The sequence below is a fragment of the Equus przewalskii genome, chromosome 21, assembly GCF_037783145.1.
Source record: "Equus przewalskii isolate Varuska chromosome 21, EquPr2, whole genome shotgun sequence".
NCBI classification, from domain to species: domain Eukaryota; kingdom Metazoa; phylum Chordata; class Mammalia; order Perissodactyla; family Equidae; genus Equus; species Equus przewalskii.
The window spans coordinates 21,575,884-21,597,236 of NC_091851.1; the positions used below are offsets into that span (position 1 = coordinate 21,575,884).

A 21,353-nucleotide genomic window follows, 5' to 3' on the forward strand; every position below is an offset into this window, starting at 1 on the left:
CACTCCCCAGCCTGGCTCAGTGGAAGCCTGGGGCTGGGACATAGGGAGGATGAATAACAACCAGCACTAAATGCACTGAGCGTTTACCACGGGCCTGCCCTGTGCTGACTCATCGCACACTGAGGTCAGCCCATCACAGCAGCCCAACAAGGTCATCACTGTCAGTGTTACTATCCTCACCATTTTAACAGATGAAGGCACTGAAGCTCAGAGGCGAAGCCATCTACCCAAGGCTGTGCAGCTGGCAAGTGGCAGAGCTGGGATTTGAATCCAGGTGTCCCACCCCAAGAGTTCGTGGTCATAGTCACCCCACAGGCTTGGACGTGCCCGCCAAGTCCTCACAGACTGGCAGAAAAATATACACCCTCCCCAGATGGCAGCAGATGTAGAAGTCACAGGGCTGGGGGCGCCCCGGAGCACATCCATGAGGGCTGGTGTGGTCAGGGAAGGCTTCCTGGAGGAGGTGGGTGGATGTGAGTATGTGTGCCGGGGCTGGGGGTGCAGAACAGTCAGCTGGGGAGGAAAATGCAACAGCTCCCAAGTCAGGCCACACGGGGCTGGGATCGGCTCTCCCCTGCATTTGCTCTGAGACCTGGGCAGGCTCCTGTGGCCCTTGGGATCTCTGTTTCCTCATCTGTAAAATGGGAATAAGAGGGTGTTGTGAGGATTAAATGAGAATGAGTTAACCCCCATGTGAAGCGCTTTGAACAATGCCTGGCACACAGTAGGTGTTTAAAAAAATGTTAGCCAATGTCCTCGGCGTTGGTATTATCACGACCTTCTCACTCCTGTCTGTGACTCAAGTTCAGTGAGAAGAGAGGCCTGGCACTCAGTGGGTCCTCCGTTCCTGGGAGGTGGCAGGCACAGAGGGCAATCCAGGAGGAGAGACAGCCTAAGCACCCCAGGCTGGGGGCCCCCTCCCAGCACCACCAGAGGGGAGCCCCAGCCTGGGACACAGCCTCCTGGGGAGGCCTTTCCTCCACCAGCCCCAGCCTGACTCTGGGCCCCTCTCCTGTCACCACCTCCGGGTGGCCTCCAGGCTTTCTCTGAGTGGATACAGCGGCTCAGCAGGGCGCCAGAGCAGCCTGGTCCTGCAAGGCACCAACTTCAGCACCCGCGACGCCGACAATGACAACTGTCTCTGCAAGTGCGCCCAGATGCTATCTGGAGGTGTGTGCAAGGTGGGGTGAAGCCCCACCCACCCACAGGCTCACCTGGCTGGACACTCCCTTCCCTCCCCACCGGGGTCCTTGTGTGGCCCGGTACTGTCAGTAGGTGGGTGCAGGTCGGGGCCTCCCCCACCCACAGGCCAGCCTGGCTGTGCCCCTTCCATACCTTCCCCCACCGGGTCCTTGAGGTCCCCTCCATGGTCTCACCTCCTCCTAAAAGGGGCACCACCAGTTCTCGCCTGAGACCAGGCTGGAGGAACACTGAGTGTGGGGCCCAGGAGGCACGATGCTCCATCAGTCCCAACCCCAGACCTGAGAATTCCCCGCACCCCCCAGGCCAAGCAGGCCCAGCATGGGGAGACCAGGCAGGGGCAGAGGGGAGGCTCCCCACCAACTCTGGCTCAGGCAGCGCTCTTTGTGGGGGACAGAGGTCAGAGGGTGGGAGATGGGGATGAGTGAGAGCGACAGAGTTGGGGGCACAGAGATAGAAGGAAAGACCTCCTGAGACACAGAGACAGGGACAGACGGAGACGAGAGAGCCACCAAGACTGAGCCAGAGACATAGAGCAGTGGAGACAGAGAGCTATATAGGGAGAGATGGAGAGAGAAATGCAGACCAGGGAAAGACAGACTGACACAGTATGCAGGAGACAGAAAGGCAGGGCAACAGAGATCAAAGAGGGAGACAGAGACAGAGAGACACACACACAGGCAGACAGCAGCAGCAGCACGGGGACCATCAGAGAGCCGCTCTCCAAGGCCCCACCCAGCAGAGGGTCTGGGAGTCTCCTCGCCCCTCGCCCAGTCCCACCCAGCCCGGCTCCAGGAGCTGGCTTCCCGGAGGAAGCAACAGCCCTGATTATTCTCTGGGGGAGGGGACTGCCCTCACCCCACTGGGCCCCCGCGTCCCCAAAGCCTCTTCTTCCCCCTCCACAGGGTGGTGGTTTGACGCCTGCGGCCTCTCCAACCTCAACGGCGTCTACTACCCAGCCCGCCACCACGCGCGCAAGCTCAACGGCATCCGCTGGCACTACTTCCAGGGCCCCAGCTACTCGCTGCGCGCCACGCGCATGATGCTGCGTCCCGCGGCCGTCTAACCAGCAGCCGCGCCTGGAGGCTGGACCGCAGGAGGAGCCGTGGCTCGGGGTCCCCTGGACGAGCGGGACCCAAACACAGACCACAGTGCTGGGGCCTTGTCCTGGACCTCCTGGGTCTCCCCAGCCAGCCCTCGTCGCCCCCCGAGTCCAGAAGAGTCCGCCGCCTCCCAGTTCCCCTCAAGTTATGAAACGATGGCCTTTGGGGGATCCTGCCTCTGCAGCATCCTTCTTTCCTCTTCCCTCCTGTCTCCGGCAGGGGCCGCCTGCTCCTGAGGTCACAGTACCCTGAATGAGCTGAGAACAGGCTTAAGTTGGCTCCTCAAAGGAATACCTGACTGACGGTGGGATTTCAGATGCGAAGGTATATACAGGCAGGAAACGGCCCAGATCGAGGCCCAGATTCCGTCCCTGGGGCCGGTGGGAAGGCCATCTCCTGCTCCAGGCTTTCTCAGCCTTGAAATGTCCTTGAACCTCTGTTCAAGGCTGAAAAGGCTGTGTCCACCGCATAGTGGAATCATTATTTCCACCCCACGCTGTCCACCCCTCTGAGGCCCTGGCATCTGGAGCTCAGACCTGGTCTCTCAGGGGCTGCAGGAGCTCTAAGGGGGTTCCTTTAGCCCTAGCATGTCCTAGAACGTGTTCCAGAGAGAATAACTCCAGCTCTGCTCTAAAAGCACTTAGGGTCAAGTGAGAGAGGGAAACACCAGGTTAGATCAGTGTGAACAGGCATTTTTATCTGCAGAACTTGTCAGAGCCTTTAATGTGGCCATGTGCCTTGTGACTGCCCGTGAAAGAGTTAGAGTGGGCAGCCTTCTCCAAATGTGCTTGTTTGAAAAATGGGTCCTGTTTATCCCAGAGCATCTCTTGGGGCTGTGGATGCCCCTGGAAAAAGCTGGTCCCTGCGCATCATGAGGAGGAGCCCCAGGGCCCCATTCCTCACCCCTATCTGTACTCACCCCCTCTGGCTACAAGGACCACAGTTACGGTCTCACAGCCTCTGAAAACCACTGGAAGGGAGCTTTGGGTTAGAGCAGACGCACGCTGCCCCTGAAGAAGGGTCTGGGACTAAGCTCCCTGTCTGCGCTGTGGACCGGGGTCCTTCTAGGCTCCTTCTGGGCCTGGGGCTGCCCCCTGGCACTCCCTGTAACCCCAGCTCACCCTCGCTCGAGTTCAGGCACTACTGGGGACTGTCCCCTCTGCCTTGTGCAGAGCACCACTCGCGGTCTGGATCCTTCCTGCCTCCCAGCCGGAACCCCCAGCCCCTCCTCCTGCCCTGTCCAGCAGGGATGCTGCAGCTGGGGGTCCACTGGAGGGAGGAGTGTGGGAGAGACTGGGCCTCTGCCTGAGCTGGGGCTCCTCCTGAGCTGCTCTCAGAGGACGAGGTCAGAGAGGGCCACCGCCATCCACCCGGCTTCACTGTGTCACCCTCCTCTGTCCTGATGAGGCCACCACGGTCCTGTCATCTTCAGCCAACACCTGGGCCCTGCCAGGACCGACCTGCCCTGCCGCTAGGATGCACCTGTGTCTTCAGCAGGTTTTCTCCCGGGTGAGGCTGGGGTGGTGGGAATAGGGCACCTTCGTCCCACCTGGCTCTGCCCCCAAGTCCCAGCTCAGACAGTGCCCCCAGTAAACCCGGCACGGACTAAGGCTGACTTCCGTCGGGAGAACTGAAGGATGTGGTTGCTAATGGTGGCATCTCAGGCAGGAGGGGAAAGTACATAGGGGTGGGTTGCGGCCCAGAAGGCTCACCCGGCCTTATACAGCGTTTGCCGCAGGCCTTTAGGTAGCGCCTGCTGTGTGCAGTGTGGCACGTGGAGCCTTGCAGCCGGACAGACCTGCTCCAGCTCTTGGACTCGAGGCCAGTGGCTCAGCCTCTCAGGGCCTCAGTTGTCCCATCTGTGAAGTGGAGATAATGATACTCCCTCCTCGCTGGGCTGTGGCAAGGAGGAAATGAGACCCATATGTCAGCTTCCTAACACGGCCTGGTGTGAAGCAGGTGCCTAATAAATGTTAGTTCCCAGAGAGGTGAGTGGGGTGCATGCCACCCCTTCTCCTGGGCCCAGGTGGGTAAGCATTTATTTTTGCATCCCCAGCACTTATTTTTGCCCAGCAGGGTTTATAGGCTGGCTGTGTGCTGGAGAGGAGGTGAGGGCAAAGCTGTGAGCCCCAGGGACAGACTGCTCTGCATGCGGTGAAGGCCCGAATCCCTGATGGCACTCCAGTTTCCTAAAAAAGGCTAAGAAGCTGATTTGGGTCACCCCCAGACACCTGTTCTTAAATAGTCCTCCTTCCTTCTTATTTTCCATCTACGCCAGGACTCTCCAGCACAAGGAATAGAAACTATCCTAAGGAGTGGATTGCCTCACATAGTGGGAGGTCTAGGGCCAGATTCAGGCATGGTTAGATCCAGGGGCTCAAATGATGTCCCTCTCGGCCCCGCCACCTGCTATGCTGACTTCATTCTCAGTCATGTTCTCTCCTGACAAGACGGCCCCACCAGCCCCAGGCTCATGTCCTCCCAGCTGAGCATCCCTAAGACGGAGAGGTCCTCTGTCCCAGTGGCTCTAGCAAAGGCCTGGTTCTCTCCAGCCAGGACGGTCCTGTGCCCATCCCTGCACTTACCACTGTGATTCTCATTGACCTGACCTGGGTCACGTGATCATGCCTGGAACCAGGGGTTGGGGTCAGTCCCACCCAAGTCATGTCGACTAGCAGTGGGGAAACTGAGGTGCTCTTTCAGGAAGCAGTGATGCTGGGCAGACAAGAACCGTCATCCCTTTCTCCTTCCATCTCTCTGACTCCCATCTCTCTTCTCTCCATCTCTGCCCCCGCTCACACCCTCCCTGGCCCCAGGCTCCGGCTCGTCCCCAGGTTACCCCCGACTATTAGGGGCACAGCTGTGTCCTGCCCAGAGACATGAGACCCTGGTTCCTCGTTCACAGTCCTGGCTCTGCCCCTGGGGCAGAGCCCCTGGCTCTCTCGGAGCCTCCGTTTCCCAGCTGTGCAGTAAGGACGGAGCAACTGCACAGCTCTAAAAGCCCACTGACAGTGACACTGACTCACAGGGGCTGCAGACAAGACCAGCTGGAGGCCCCCCAGTGGACAAGGCCCTGTGGGGACATAGCTCATGTGGCCTGGGCCCTGGCCTTGGCAGGGTGTCCTGGGGGCCGCTGCTCATAAGAACTGGCTTCTGAGGTATCTGCATCTGCTGGTTCCTGCAGAATCCTTGTCACCTCTCTACGTCAGACCAGTGTTCTCCCCATTCTAGAGATGAAGAAATTAGAGCTCAGAGAGGGAAAGGGTTTTCTCCAAGACAGCACAGCCAATTACCTCCTCCAGTGCGTTTACATCTATGAGCTGCCTCCCTCATCCAGAGCTCTCTGGAGGCATCTTGGCACCAACCACAGAAATGCTGGGCTGGTGTCCTCTCCACCCATATCAAGGGCTGAAGAACATTCTGGAAAGCTCTCTTTCTCTGGAGAAAGACCAGTCTGTCTTTCTCATTGGCACCTGGAAGGTCTTGATGGAGCCAGATGGGCAGAACACGTTGTTCCCAAGATCTCTGCATGTTCCCAGCGAAAACGATTTCCACCAGGGGAGAGAGCTCCCTGTGCACACTCCAGGGATGACATCCAGGGGCGAGGTAGAAGGCAGGCCCTGGCAAGGGGTGGGGGAGCAGCCAGCATCAGGGGGGTTTGTCTCTTTGGCTGGAGCATTTAACCCCTTTCTCCAGATTTTCTTCCCCCTCGGAGTCTGTGTGAGCCTTCGCCTCTCCCATTTAAAGATGCTTCAGAAAGCTAACAGCGTTGCCTTGGCAACACCAGCATCAGCATCCTTTGACGGAGCAGCCCTTCAGGGAATGGAGTCTGGTCCAGGCCACATCCAGCATAAGGGCGTTACTTTCTTGTGTTACATTAACATGGGCTTGCGTAGCTGAGGTTCTCGTGTGTGGGGCACACAGCGTTTAGCGTCCAACACATTCCTGCCCTGCCCTGTGAGACCTCTCTGAGCCTCTTTCCGCATCTGCACAACGGGGAGACTGGAATCCAGTTCACGGGGAAGTGATGTGAGTTCAGTGTGAGGGTGGACATCCAGGCCTGGTTCATTCATTCATGCGTTTATTCATTTATGCATGCATTCATTCATTCACATAGCAAGTGTGTATTGAGGACCTGCCTGTACCAAGGCCTGGCTGGGTGATGGGGATGGAGCAGTGACTAAGACAGACATCCACAGTGCTGTACTCATAGAGCTTAACTGGCTAGAGGGAGAGATTGGCCAAAACCGCATTTTTTTCAAAATTTGAAAAACTAACAATATATTGTAAATGAAGAAAATAAACAGGAGGTAGAGATAAGAGATTGGAGAGAGTCCACCTTAGGGGGATCAGGGACAGCCTCTCTGAGGAGGTGATACTTAAATGGAGGATGAACAAGGTGAGAAAGAGGCAGCCAGGTGGAGAGCTGTGGGAGGAGTAGGCCCATAGATGGGGCAGCATGTGCAAAGGCCCTGAGGTGGTCACAAGGAGCTCCCAGGAGGCCAGAGTGGCTGGAGCACAGCAAGTGGGGGAGAGTGCTGGAGAATGTGCTCTCTGAGCACCTACATCACAGACGGAATCCCCACCCCAAGGCCCGCCAAGGACTGGACCCAGCCGCCTCTCTGTGTGGAGCTTCCCCTCTCTAGACCTGTTTCCCAGTCTGTAAAATACAGGAGAGGGATCACCTTTGTCTGAGAGTCACCCAGATCCCATGACTGTATAAATCTGCGTCAAGGGCCTTGTTGTGTCCACCGCCCCGAGCCAGGTGCCACTGGGAGAGTCAGAGGGAGGAAGAGGAAATCAGGGCTTGCCCTCAGCCTGAGTAGGGGTTAGGAGAGTCTCCCACAGGGGGTCCGCCAGCGGGACTCCAGCGAACCCAGGGCACTGACCTCACGCCTCCCCCGTGCTGCTTCCACGTGCACCATCTCTGAGTCCCGGTGGGTTCTATTATGACCTCCACTTTACAGATGTGGAAACTGAGGCTCAGAGAAGTAAAGTGCCTCGCCTAAGGTCACACAGTGATGGGGTACAGGCTAAGCTGCTATAACAAAAAGACCCCAAAACTCGGTGGGTCAAATATTTCTCTTCCGTATAAGTCTGGAGTTGAGTCCATGGCTAGTGGGCGGCTCTGCCATCCTCAGCCATAGCTTCTCTCTCTGGGGCCAGGGCAGCTGCCCCCAAAGGTGCCATTTCCCAGCTGGCAGGAAGGGAACCAGGGCATCTGGCACTGCTTCCCCTCCGACCCCCACCCCCTCACCCTGGCCTCATCTGCCTGGAAGAGCCCAGCAGCCTCCCAAGAGGGCTTCATCTCCAGGTTTGCACCCTCTTGGCCTACAGTCATGTCACTTCCCCTGCCTGGAGCCTTCAGTGGCTCCCCAGTACCCTGAGCACAAAGTCTAACACTCAGCTTGCACTCAGGGCCCTTCATCACCTAGCTCAATCCTTCTCCAGCTCCACCTCTGCTCCAGGGTGTCTAAAACTGGGGTTGAGAAGCTTCAGACTTGAAGCATTCCTTCTGGAGAAAGGGTCCCAGAGGGCCATCGGTTGTCCTGGGAGAAGTGCCCGTGTCCACTTGACCTTTATGTGGCATGGAACGCAGGGCCCAGCGTGCAGTGGCAGCTCTCTGTAAGGGGCATGGTTTATTGGTTCAGCCCACAGGTTCTGCAGAGAGCTGGGTCCAGGTCCCACTTCTGCCCTTCCAGGGAGGACAGGAGAGCCTCCAAAATCCCCGCGACGGCCAAGCGGCTTGTACGGCACCCGGGACAGGGCCCCTGCACCGTGAGCTCTCTGCGATGTTGTCTCCGGCTGTTTCTCTATGCCAGGCACCTCACGAAGAACTTCCCTTAGAACATCCGTGGAAGCCCCATCACGACCCTGTGGGATAGGTACTCTCACCAGCTCCCCCTTTCATGGGGATGAGGAAGCCAAGGCCCAGAGAAGCAAAGTCGCTTGGCCAAACTCACACAGCAAGGGGTCACGGAGGTGGCTTTGGACCTGCTTCCAGAGCGTGTTCACCGTGATCTTAGGTTCCCTGTGACCAAAGTTAAAGTTAAGAAAATAAATAAATACATAAGCAACTGCCGAGTTCAAGCTGGCCAGTGCTTGAAAGTCACACAGGAAGATAAAGGCCGGTGTCCCCACTGGACCCTCCTGGGGCAGGGACGGGACCTTCCTTCCTGCTTCTGACTTCCTGACCCCCTGGCCTCAGAGCACATGGGCCATCATGCCGCCCCAGCTCTGTTCCGAGTAGGACTGAGCATCCTTCTTTGCCTCCCCGCTGTGCGCTGGGCAGGGGAGGGGCAGGGCAGGCCACGCTGTCTGATTCTAGTCTGGGGAGCCCTGGAGGCCCCCGGCCAGCTGAGCCCCTTCCCTCAGCCTTCACCTGCCCCCTGGCGCTGGAAGAGGCATCAGGACCACTGTCACCCGGGCCTGGCTGTGTCCGCAAATCCCAGGGGACTGGACTGACCCCTTCCTTGTCTGGGCCTCACTCTCCTCAGCTGTAAATTGGGAGTGAGCAGCCCAGCCCTGCTTGCTTCACATGGTTGCCCTGAGACTCAAATAAGATGTCCCTTCCCTCAACAAGCATTTATTGAGTACCTACTACGTGCCAGCAACTGTGCTAGGCACTGGGGACAGGGCCATGAATGAGACAGACCGACCCCTGCCCTAAGGTGCTTACCGTCTGCAGTGGATGGAGGAGCAGAAGTTAACCAGAAAACAAAAAGTACAATGAATGTGACAGAGCTGCCGTACGGTGCGGCTGGAGCAGGGGCGCCAACCAGCCGGGAAGGCATCCTTGAATAACGAGGAGGGGTCAGGGGAAGAGGAAAAAGAGGGAACAGCATGTGCAAAGGCCCAGGGGCTGGCCCAGGGAAAAGCTTCGGAGAGTCAGGAAGGGGCAGAGGCCAGAGCTCTGGTAGGGGCAGAGGTAGGCAGGGCCTTGGGTGCCGGGCTGAGAAGAGAACACAAGAAGATGTGGTCTACACAGCAGGAAGCCAGGGCCATGGGGAAGCCCAGAGGCTGCAGGCTTTCCCACCCTCCAGTGTGAGTGTGTAACCTTGAGCAACTTATTCCCCTCTCAGAACCTGAGTTTTCACTCCCAGTGAAACAGGAATCACCATACCTGTCCTGCCGAGGCTTTAGAGAAAATCTACCTGCTGTATTTGGAAGACCCAGCCCCCTGCAAACGCCACTCCATGCATGGTGACCACTGTTATTCCCAACGCGGCCTCTCATCATGGAGCATTTCTGGGTTTTCCCATCACCTCCTGTTTCTTGAACATCTGTCATCAGGGAAACTCGGTAGCACACAAGTGGGAGTGGACCCCAAAGGTTTGAGGGAAATATGTAAACTTAGAGAGGCCGAGCCATCCATTTGTTCTTTTCTTGTTGTTTGGGGAAGGACCCCAGGGTTCCACAGGAACCTAGTCTGAGAACAACAACCCAACAGAAAGGTCAGGGAGGGTGCAGCGAGCCTGACTCCTGTGCAGCAGGTTCTGGTGACCCCAACAGAAGCCAGAGAGCGTGGGACACGTTAGCCCCCAACTGGAAAGGCCAGACGGGATGGATCACCGGTGGTAAATGCACACCACGGGAGGGAGTCCTCACGGGAAGGGGGCGAGGGCAGCTTTGGGGTGCCAGGAATGTTCGTTTCTGGACCCAAGTGAGATTTACACACACATGTTTGGTTTGTGCAAATCTGTCGAGCTGTCCGTTTATTTGCGCATTTTTCTCCGTGTGTGTTTCTCTGTTTGCACACAGGTATGTTGGGGGGGGGCGGGCGTTAGACGTGAACGAATATGCCGTAAACACAAAGAAAGCTACATGGGGAAAAAGAAGAGTTTAGAGAGGATGTCGGCAACAGCTAACAAAATTACGTACGCGTTTCCCCTTTGACACGGTAATCCTCATTTGCAGGAATCTGCTCTGAACGTACAGATTATACACACAGAGTTAGTCATTGCAGCTCCATTTGTGTTCACAAAAGATTGGAACCAACCCAAATGAATAAACTGCGGCCCGTTTATTTCTGCTCATTGCACTCGCCCAGTCGCACGATTCTGGAGGTCAGGAATTCAAACGGGGCCGAGTGGGGATGGCTTATCTCTGCTCCACGAGGGCTGGGCTCGACGCAGGCGTCTGGAAGTTTGGGCGCGGTGTGGGGAAGGCCGGCAGAGGCGGGAATGGAATCCTCTGGAGGTTTATTTCTGTCACTCGGCTGGGGTGACTCAAAGGCTGGGCTTGGGTAGGGCTGTAGACCGGGGCACCCACACACGCCCTTTCCCTGGGGGTTGGGTCCTCACCACATGGCGACTGGGTTCTGAGACGAAGCGTCCTGACAGCAAGCTTCCAAGCCGGGCCAGCAACACAATACGGTGCCCCTTGTCCAGAAAGTAGGGAAAAAGTGCCAGTGTAGATATGGAATAAAAAGTCTCTCCTTTCTTTTAATCCCTGTCTCGTCTTGTCATGGTGTTTTTAATTTACTACTAAATGTTATTCTAAGTAAAGAAAAACGAAGATGTTAAATGATTAGCATGAATTTTACTATTCATCGTCCTATTGTGCAATGTCAGTTTTAAATGCCAGTGGAAGAGCATTAACTCATATGTGGAATCGCTGAAATGACCCCACCGGGATTTCACAGCTCATCCTCGTGCATTTCATCCTCGCCAGGACAGCGGACCTGCTGCCCCAAACTGACACGACTGTTTTTATCTCACTTCTTGGTAGTCACGCCTTCTGCCAAGACTCCCGGCTTCCTACTTACCGATGAGTAAGGACAGGAAGGGGAACAGTGCTGTGTCCCGTGTCTCATCATTTTCAGTGTAAGCGGTTGGCTGATACAGAGAAGTGACATGGATAAGAAAGGATATGACAAGGTTGCCGGGTGGTCTGTGTTTCTTAGAACACCACTGGCTTTGTCTCCGTGACCAAAGGAAATCCTGGTTCGAACAGAAAGCGTGGCCTCTGGGATGCGCCCCTACTTACTCGATCTGAGACGCCACATGCTCACCTTGTGCTCACCGGAGTCTCGCTGAATGACCCTGCACTGTGGGGCCACCAGAGCTCCCTGCTTGTGGGACGCTGTGAACACGCTGTGTGGATGGCGGACACCCAGACTGCGTTTATCTCTTCCGCTCACGTGCACGCTCCATTGTCCGTCGGAATTCACTTCCAACACACAAGTCCAAAGATAAAACTGCTAAGAATTTCGAGATGTGACAGCAGAGCATTAAAACAAGAGAGGAGCCCTTCTGAGCACAGGGCCCACACACAAGGTAAGCGTGTCACGGACGCCGTGCAGCAGCATCACAGACGCGTGTACTGATAGGGTGGCAAGGAACTGGGGCACCCATGTCCTCTGCATTGCGCATGCTCCATTGTCCCATCAGACTTTACTCACAAAACAAGGTCAAAGATAAAATCTCTAAGAATTTCAGGACTGCGGCAGAGCGTTGACACAAGTGAATGACCCTCTGAGCACAGGGCCCTGTGCAGCTAAGTGAGTCACACGCCCGTGAAGCCAGTCTTGGTTCCGAGCCAAACTGGAAGAAGCCACATGGCCTTTTCTGACCTGGTGTGGTAAACAACTTTATAAAAGCATCACTCTGCCCTGTTCTGCTGGTCAAAGGGGTCTCTGAGCCCCAGCCCCGATTTGCGGAGTGCGGGTAGAGGCAGGGGGACGGTGACAGACCCCACCTCTCGCTGTGTGTCAAAGAATGTACGGCCTTTTAAAAAAAACCACACACACACACCACTTCTGGGTAATAATGTGCCCATATAAAGGTCACATTTCCCAGATTCTCTTGATGTTAAGGTATGGCATGTGACCATGTTCTGGGAAATGATATGTAAGAAGAGATGTCATGTTAGGAAAATGGGAATGCTGACCCAACCAGAAGGTGGACCCCTTTGTTCTCCCCTTTCCTTTTACCTGAGATGTAGGTGTGATGGGTGGAGCACCAGCAGCTTGCACCATGAGGCGAGTCTGAGGATTGAAGCCACAAACGGGGCTGGCGGGGTGGGACAATAGAAGGAGCTTAGATTTCTTTTGATTGTGGAGCTGCCACACCAGCCCTGGGCCAACTTACACAAGAGAGATACAAACTTTTATCTTGTTTAAGCCACTGTTGTTGGGATTAAAATCTTAAGTGATACACATTTTTCCCAGGGGCTTGTGGGAAGACATGAGATCCCAAGAAAGGAACCCAGAATCTGCCCAGTGCCAACTCTATTGTGATTGTTTTAAAGGAAAAGATTTTTAAATAAAGAATTTTTTTTTATTACCATTCTGGCTGTGCCCCAGGGCTGGTGTGATCCTCTCAGAATGCAAATCTAATTAGGTCATTCTCAAGCTTAAAATCCCTTTCATGGCTGCCCACCGCCACTTGACTCAGGAGTAAAGAAGAAAGCCCTGGAGGGTCTGAGCCCCCTCATCCTTCCAGCCTCTTCTCACACACTGCTTGGGACTGCTGCTGCCATTGCTTTCCTGAGGAGAGCCTGCCCATGTGAGAGGACAAAGAGAAAAGCAGGGCCCAGAGATGACGTCTGGAGTTCTGAATCAAGCCGTACCTGAAGCCAGCATCACTGTGGACTTTTCAGCTCCTTGAACCAGTAAAAGTTCTGTTTTGCTCAGGCAATTTTAAGTATGTGTGTGCGCACACAACGATTTTTGGTTTTTAAGATTGGCCCTGAGCTAACATCTGTTGCCAATCCTCTTTTTTTCCTTCTTCTTCTTCTTCTCCTCCCCTAAGTCCCCCAGTACATAGTTGTATATTCTAGTTGTAAGTTCTTTAGTTCTGTTTGGGATGCCGCCTCAGCATGGCTTGATGAGCACTGCTACGTCCGCGCCCAGGATCCAAACCAGCAAAACCCTGGGCCAGTGAAGCGGGGCGTGCAAACTTAACCACTCGGCCAGGGGGCGGGCCCCAGGCAACTCTGAGTTGGTTTTCTGTCACTTGAAGCTAAAGAAGCCCAAATGGTGTAAGAGCTCAGCTGTGAGGGGTTTCAGAAGGCAGCAGAGGATGGACGCCCAGGTGTCTGGTGTCGTCTTTCCTGGGCTTAGAAACTGAGCCATGAGGTAGTGACACGGACTGGACGACTATTCTCGTCTTTTCTGAAAATCAGGAACAAGAGGTCCCAGAGCTCCTGCTCTGAGACGACGCCTTCCTCTAAATCATACGCGCAGCAATGGACACGCTCATCCTCTTGACTGTGCTGATGGCTGCACAGCTGTGTCCACGGGTGACAACTTCCACATAGTTCACGGTAACAACGTGCAGGTTACTGCGTGTCAGCGTCACTCCAGTAAAGCCATCTAAAAACCAGTTCCCAAATGAGACACTAGATAAGGTATAAGTTATTATTTTCTCTTTCTGCCCAAATTTCCTCAGACAGAGCATCAACCAGATGTAAAGACTACCATTTAGAATGGAGGAAATATAATATCTCATTTAATCCTCACAACTCGCAAGTAGTTGTCTCTGTCCTTTAAATGAAGAAATGGGATGAAGTGACTTCCTGCCACTTTTTTTCCATGCTGCCCTGGCTCCTTGTAACATCGCAGAGCTGTCATAACTGATGCAGGAGGCACAGGTGTGAGGATTAGCACGTGATGGCCACAAATGATCCGTCAAGATATTTTAAAGAACACAGTTGTGATATAGTCTTATGTCTGCTTCTTTGCTAACACATGAGACCTAGCGGTGGATCTCAATGAGTACTGCAATTGCTAAGTCAAGACGAGTGTCAGCAATATTCTGAGATCTCAATACCACTGTGGTCGAATGTGAAAGTACTATGATTTCTATGGCGAGAAAGTTCCAGGCACTAATGATTCCTACATTTGCGATTGAAAGAAGTGCTGAATTTAATTAGAGGTGAGTGAAGATAAATTCCACCCATGGACCCAGTAAGACCCCAGGTTAAGAATCCTCGAATTAATACATCTAAAATGCTCAGCACAGTACATGGTACGTAGTAAGGACTTGACTATGAATATAATGTATTCTTAATATAATCCACTCATGTGTAATTAATACTATCACTATATGATTAGGATATTGTTGATATAATATGTAAATGACAAAGGAAAACTTGTGGGAGAAGAAAAGAAGCTGAGATGCCCTCCCGAATTGAGCAGCAATGAGCTTGTGCTCTAACCTGAGTTCTGGCCGGCCCTCTGGCGGGAGAAGGCATCCTCTGGGACCCACCAGTGTCTGCTAGATGGAGGAAGAGGAGGCAGCCTGCCCCCAGGAGCTGGCCGGGACCACTTGGCCTGGGTGGTGCTCCGAACCACCTGAGCCTCTCGGGTGACAGCCGAGTCCTGTGGAACACAATGCCGCAGAACATCAGCCTCGGACAAGACGCTCTGTGACTGATGAACCAAGACAAAAGCAAGATCACTCTGTGATCACGTCTGAACTCGAAACGTAAACATTTCCAAGGCACAAAAATGACCAAACATCCCCCGTGCTGGCTATCCTGTGACGGCTGCCTCTTCTCCCCTGACAGCGTTATCCTGGCTCCCGTCTGCCTTCTCTGTAGAGAAGATTTACCAGGATCCCAACCATCTAGTTTCTCCCACTTCTTGACAGCATCCAACCCGGAGAAGAACCCCACTTCCTTAAACTCTCCTCCGAACCTCCGGACACAAGCCCGGATCCCATATAAGCCGTCTCTCACCCCCCTTCCAGGGACACCTTGGGTTCCCCACGGCACGTATCCTCTCTTGCCACAATGAGTCACGAACCCCACTTGTTTACCTACAGGGGTGATCCTGGTGGTCCGAGGCTGGAGGGCATGGCCAGAAGGTTACTTATTTGTGCACAATCATAAATGAGGTCTCCGCTCCAGCTGATAGATCTCAAACAGCAAAAAACTGAAACAAGACTACAAATTAAATACTAACGCACTACAAAACTAGGAATAATAAGCATTATTATTACTATTATAAGTAATCTGTCAGGGGCTGCTATGTACTGTCTCACTCACTAAATTCTCACAATTTCCCTGTTGAATAAATTCTGTGTCTGTTTAGGACTAGGTTTGACTTCCTGTTCCAGAAAACTCAGATAACACAGACTAATGACAGAAAAGAGCTGTGTAGCGGTTAGCTTTTGCTGCATAATGAACTATCTCACACCTAGTGGCTTAAACTAACCGTTGGTTTGCGCATGACTCGGTAGGCTGGCAGCTCGGACTGGGCCCAGTGGGGACGGCTGGTCTCTGGGTTCATCGTACATCTGCAGTCAACTACGGTCAAAGGCCTCCCTCACATGGCTGTGGTCTGGCTGTAGGCAAGGGCGGTGGAGGCAACCGGGCCACATGGCCTCTCATCCTCCAGCAGGTTCGCCCGGGCTTGCTCGCATGGTGGTCTCAGGGTCCCTGGTGCAGCAAGCCCCACACACAAGCTCTTTTCATGCTTTGGCCTTTTCGTATTGGCCAAAGCAAGTCTCATGGCCCAGCCCAGATTCCAGGGACAGAGAGCAATTCAGGTCCTGATGAGGGAAGCTGCAAAGTCACATTGTAAAGGCGTGAGCATACACAAACGGGAGGAATTGGAGACTTGTTGCAAAATGTCTACCCCGGTTTGTTTTTCTGTCACGTCAAGAAGTCTGGGGAGCTAACTGAAAGAGGCCAAAGGTGGAACAATTTCAGCAAAAAAAAAAAAGTCGTAACAATTATAACCCAAAGAATAAAATAAATATCCATGAGTCTATACTGATGTAAATAAGTAAACAAATAAATAGAAGAGACAAGCTGCCCATGCAGAAGAATTCGAAATAATTTATGCAGCTACTCCACCCTTAGGGAGGGGAAGATAACTCCCCACTCATTAAGTGTGGGCTGCGCACAGTGACCGGTTCCAAGGAGCACAGCATGGAAAAGGGGGAAAGAAATCTTACAGTGGAGAGCCTGCCGGTGACCAGAGCTCACATCCACGCTGATAAGTCACGTTGACAGTGTCTGCTCTGGATGGAATAGGGGGACAATGCCGCTTTACCTCTGTGGTCTTCCCCCCGAAACATATTACCTGCTCTAACCATAAGAAAATCACTAGACAAATCCCAATTGAGGGTCATTTTACAAAATCCCTAACTAGTACTCCTCAAAACCATCAAGGTCATCAAAAGCAAAGAAAGTCTGAGAAACGGTCACAGCCAAGAGGAGCCTAAGGAGACATGACTTCTAAATGTCAGGCAGGACCCTGGATGGAATGCTAGAACAGAAAAGGGACATTCAGGAAAACAGAGGCAATCCAAATGAAGGGTGAACTTTTTAGTTAATAATAATGTAACAATATCGGTTCATTAATTGTGATAAATGTACCATACTAATGTAAAATATTAATAATAGGGGAAACTGGGTATAGGGTATATAGGAACTCCATACTATATTTGCAACAATTCTGTAAATCCAAAACTGTTCTGAAATAAAAAGTTCATTTGAAAAAAGAAGTCTGGAAAGATCAGTCCAGGTCAGGGCTGGTTCACGGTGTCATCAACGTCATAGGTTCCTTCTAGCTTTGTGTTGCTTCATCCTTACTATACGGCTTCATCGTCAAGGTCACTTCTTGATCCAAGATGGCTGCTGGGGCTCCAGCCATAATGCCTGAGTCCCATGTAGGAAGAAGGAGAAGGAAGGGCAAATTGGCTTTCCTCCCAGCTGCATCAGTGTCTTCTAAAGATATTTCCCAGAATCTTCACCTAACAACTTCCATTCATTGGCCACCAGTAGCTGCAAGAGAGGCTGAGAATGTAGTGTTTTAGCTGGGTATGTTGCCACCAGGCATAACATCAGGGTTTGGTCAAAAAAGTGAAAGGAGAGAAGGGAACTGCATAGGCAATTAGCAGTCTTTCAGATGCTATTATAATTCCATTTCAGAGTTGAGAAGAACTGAGACTCAGAGAGGCCGAGTGAGTTGCCCATAGTCTGAGGACGAAGAGGAAGATGGATCTGAACTCAGGAATCATGACTCTGAAGCCTGCGGCTCTAGCTGCTGTGAGGTATGCTGCCATGGCATCAATGCAGCAACGGTAATTTAGTGACACGGACAATGTGCCTTTGCTAAACCTGAATTGTCACTGGCAGTGTGAACATGGGACACCCAGCCCTGCTGCCATTTCTTTCGGGTTCGTCACACCCTTCCAGCCAACTCCGTGAGCTGATGACTTTCTTCTCCCACCCGGTGGCTCTGTTTCACCCACAGCGACACGTCCTTCCCACTCTCTGCCTCTGCCTCGCTCGGCCTGCCCTTAGCAGGAATTTGTCCTTCCGCATCAAGGCCGCCTCTGCCCCTTTCCCATCGCCCAGAGCTGACGGCAGTGGGAAAGCACAGTGGTCCAGACCACGGGCTCTGGAGTCGGCCTGGCTTCAAATCTCGGATGCACCCCTTACTCGCTGTTGACCTGGTTGCAAGTAACCTAACTTCTCTGTGCCTCAACCTCCTGACCTGTGAAATGGGGATGATAATAGTACCTATTTTATAGGGTTGTTGTGAGGGTTAACTACATGATACATTCATGGAAAATGCAAAGCATGGGGCCTGGCCCATAGTCAGTTCTCAATAAATGTTGTTCTTTGATGCCAGCGTGACCTCAAGTCCATCCGATCTCAGGCAGGACTCGCCTGCGGTCACACCAATGATTCACAGTAAGTCTGAGTTACTTTCTCAGGGTTATCATCAAAATGCAAGTAAACCATTTACGAAATTCTTACGGAGAGCTAGTTACTCACCGTCCCCAGCTCATCCCCGGACTTCAGCTTGACAAACACTGATTTAGAGCAAAATCTCAGGGCTTTTCAGATCTGGCTCAGACTCCAGTTCTGCCAGGAACTTGCGGTGTGACTGTGGACAAGTCTCTGCCCCTCCCTGGGCTCAGTTTGCTCTGCCCCCGAGTATGACGTTGATGCTATCACCAGACCAAACGCAACAATCGGTGGGGAAGGGAATCTGTGGTCGGTGACGTTTCCTTGGGGGAAGCAGGCCCTGCTGTCAGAGACGAGCTTCCTGCTCCAGCAGACGCCCCGCTCAGGGCTGGCATTTGGCGGACCCAGCAGCTCTCCAGGGTCTGTCCTAAACCTGCTGTGTGGCTTTAAGTAAAGCCCCTCCTCTCTCTGGTCTTCAGTTTCCCCATCTGCTCATTCAGGATCCCCCCTGGTTCCACCCCACTGGACCACACAGAAAGGCTGAGTGACTTGCTCAAGATCACACAGCTGGTAAGTCACAGAGCCAGACTCCAAGTCCAGTGCTCTTTCTGCACAGAAGCATCCACAGCTGCCTGCACAGACCAGAGGGTCACTGCTCCCTCCCACAGTCTGCCCTCAGCCCCCCTACAATGCTCTGTCCCCCCATCACCACATCGGCCAGAGAGAACTGGGTGACAAACACCAGAAAGTGACTCACCAAGTTGCCCAGTGGTGGATTTATGGAGAGCTGTTCCCAGGATGGCAGAAGAGCACGCCCCAGACATGAAGACTCCTCGGGAATGTCCAGGGGGTTCAGTGGCAGAGCCCGTGGCTGTCCTCTCTAGGGCGCTGGCCAGGGGTGGCGCATTTCCCACCGCCCCCTGCCTGCGTGCCCTCCATTCAAGTTTCACATCCCCAGGAGAGACTTGTCAGCCTGCAGTCAGGTGTCTGTCAACACTAGCGAATCAGCCGTGATCAGGGGACCGGAGCACGATCCTAGCACGACCAGGGGAGACGTCGTAGTGAGGCACACCCAGCTCGCATCTGACACACATGCACACCCCCAGGCGTTTGCACAAGCTATTGCCATCCCTCGAGAGAAAAATAGGAAGTAGCTTCTGGACCTGGGAACAGAAATAAATGCATATTTTTATTTCCCAAAACCTGCCTGTGTTTTTACCGCTTACGTGCTGTGATCCCGGGCCTGGTCTTAGATGGGTGCAGGGCCAGAGGGAGAAAAATGACATTGTTTTGTTTTCCCAGAAACATGTGCTGTTGGCCCAGCCCAGCCCACAAACATTTGTCTCCAAGGAAACCAAACTTCCCTCCCCCTGGGAGGCTCTGCCCTGCCGCCCTGTCCAGCAGACATGACCCAGCTCACATGCCCAGAACGATAATAATGATGATGATCATAAAGCTAGCTGACATTTCTTGAGGCACTCAACTAGCTATCTGACCTGCATCTCTCGTATCATGGTAGGTATTATTAATAGCCCCATTTTACAGGTGAGAAAACTGGCGCTCAGAGAGCTTCAGTGATTTATACGAGGTCACACAGCTAGTGAGAAGCAGAGCCAGAATTTGAACCCCAGATAGTCAACTGTTAGAGCTACAAGGGCCGCTAAAGCACATCTAGGGCGCGAGATCATTTAGCAGATGGGGAAACTTAGGCCCGTGCTGAGGAGGAGGTTGGGGACATGCATTTGTGCCTCCACGGAGCCCCCACCCAGATTCCACGTACCTCACTTAGCTCATTGACCCTCTGGACGAAAGCATTCCTGCTCCTGCTTCACAAATGTGGATGCTGTAGCTCAGCAAAGGAATAACCCTCAACCAGGGCCTGACAGCTGGTGAGGAGCAGAGCTGGGACGCTGGCCAGGGTCCCCAGGCCTGAATCTGTGCTTTGTTCCTCTCCCCTAGGGTCCTAGACTCTGGCCGGGCTCCTGAACCCTCGGGCCGTGCTCTGCTGTGGGGGCGAGGGTTCCAGCTCCTGTTACGTGGCCGGGCCCAGTGGGGGACCTGCCTGAGCTTGCTGCCCGGGAGATGAGGGTACTCAGTGGGTGGCCAGAAGCTGGCTCTCTGGGGAGGCCAGCGCCCCGATGGAGGAGGTGCTGGCAGACGGGCTGGTGCGGCAGCCTCCTAGGAGATGAGAGGCGGGCCTGGAAGGGTCCCACAGGCTGGGGCAGCTTCTGCCTGAGGTTGCCCCCCCCGCAGGAACCAGGGTTCGAGTCCTGTCTGCATTGGGGGCTACAGTTTCCCCATCTGTACATGAGGAGGTTGGATTCAACGGCTGCTAAGGACCCATTTAGCTCTGACATAGTAGGATTCTAGGATGCCTGTATTAGTCACGTATTGTCCAGTAAAAATCATCACCCACTTAGTAACTGAAAACAACCACCTTAGGGGCCAGCCCCGTGGCCGAGGGGTTAAGTTCTCACGCTCTGCTTCAGCGGCCCAGGGTTTCACTGGTTCGAATCCTGGGCGCGGACATGGGACTGCTCGTCAGGCCATGCTGAGGCGGCGTCCCACATGCCACAACTAGAAGGACCCACAGCTAAAAATACAACTATGTACTGGGGGGATTTGGGGAGAAAAAGCAGCAAAAGAAAAAAAAAAAAGAAAAAACCACCTTAGAGTGTCTATCAATCAGAAGGCCGGGCACAGCACAGCTGGCTTCTCTGCTCAGGGTCTCCCCGGGCTGAAATCAAGCTGTCAGCTGGGCTCCGTGCCGTCGTGGAGGCTCAGGGTCTTCTCCAAGCTCATTCAGGGGGTCTGCGATGTTCACTTCCTTGTGGCTGCTGGTCTGAGGTGTCCACGTCCCTGCTGGCTGTTGGTTGGGGGGGTCACACAGCTCCTAGAGGCCACCTCAGGTCCCTGCCCACCTTCATGTCTCTACTTCCGTGGCCTTGCACATCCAGTACTCCCCTTGTTGGCTCCACCTTCACAGTAGATCCAGATTCTGCCACTCCTCCAGCTCCGCCACCTCCACCCCAGTCCAGCTCCTTCTTCTCCTGCCAGGACCCTGGGGGGCCTCCTCACTCGCCCCCTGCTCCCTCCCTCCAGCCCTGCAGCCCACTCTCCCCTTGGCAGCCTAAAGTTAAATACAGGTCAGACCCCGCCCCACCTCTGCTCAGAGCTCTCCCAGGGGTTCTCAGAGGAAAGCTGACCCCACCTCCTAGCCCTCTCCCCGCAGCTGGCTCCACTCCCACCACTCTGGCCTCCATGCTGTTCCTGAAACACAGCAGGAGCACCGCCCCTCACCCCCCACCAGTTCCCTCTGCCTGGAACACTCTTCTCCCATGGGAGTCCACGAGGCTCCCGTCACCTCCTTCTGTTCTCTGCTGGAATGTACCCTGGCCA

General features: G+C 53.9%; 1 protein-coding gene and 2 long non-coding RNA genes across 5 annotated transcripts in view; 1 reads left to right on the forward strand and 2 right to left on the reverse strand.

The window, feature by feature from the left end:
* ANGPT4 (angiopoietin 4) overlaps positions 1-10,751 on the forward strand; it is a 51,761-nt gene extending 41,010 nt beyond the window's left edge. The window contains exons 8-9 of one of the 2 annotated variants that reach the window (XM_008529217.2): positions 1,040-1,170; positions 2,106-10,751. In XM_008529217.2, the coding sequence (XP_008527439.1) occupies positions 1,040-1,170; positions 2,106-2,266 (292 nt within the window). In that variant the 3' untranslated portion in view covers positions 2,267-10,751. Of the gene's footprint in view, positions 1-1,039; positions 1,182-2,105 lie in introns of both variants that reach the window. The other variant, XM_008529219.2, reaches the window with a different exon arrangement.
* A 1,815-nt stretch (positions 10,752-12,566) lies between these two features.
* On the reverse strand, positions 12,567-15,815 carry LOC103556913 (uncharacterized). Its single transcript, XR_011531039.1, has 4 exons — positions 15,466-15,815; positions 15,068-15,183; positions 14,466-14,628; positions 12,567-13,620 (listed from the first exon to the last, which is right to left on the reverse strand). It is a non-coding gene; the product is annotated as an uncharacterized lncRNA (long non-coding RNA).
* A 753-nt stretch (positions 15,816-16,568) lies between these two features.
* On the reverse strand, positions 16,569-21,236 carry LOC139078194 (uncharacterized). Of its 2 annotated transcripts, none has more exons than XR_011531037.1 (3): positions 20,623-21,236; positions 18,712-19,117; positions 16,569-17,054 (listed from the first exon to the last, which is right to left on the reverse strand). It is a non-coding gene; the product is annotated as an uncharacterized lncRNA (long non-coding RNA). The 2 variants fall into 2 exon arrangements; XR_011531038.1 differs by lacking the exon at positions 20,623-21,236 and adding an exon at positions 19,735-19,926.
* Between the last annotated feature and the right edge of the window lie 117 nt (positions 21,237-21,353).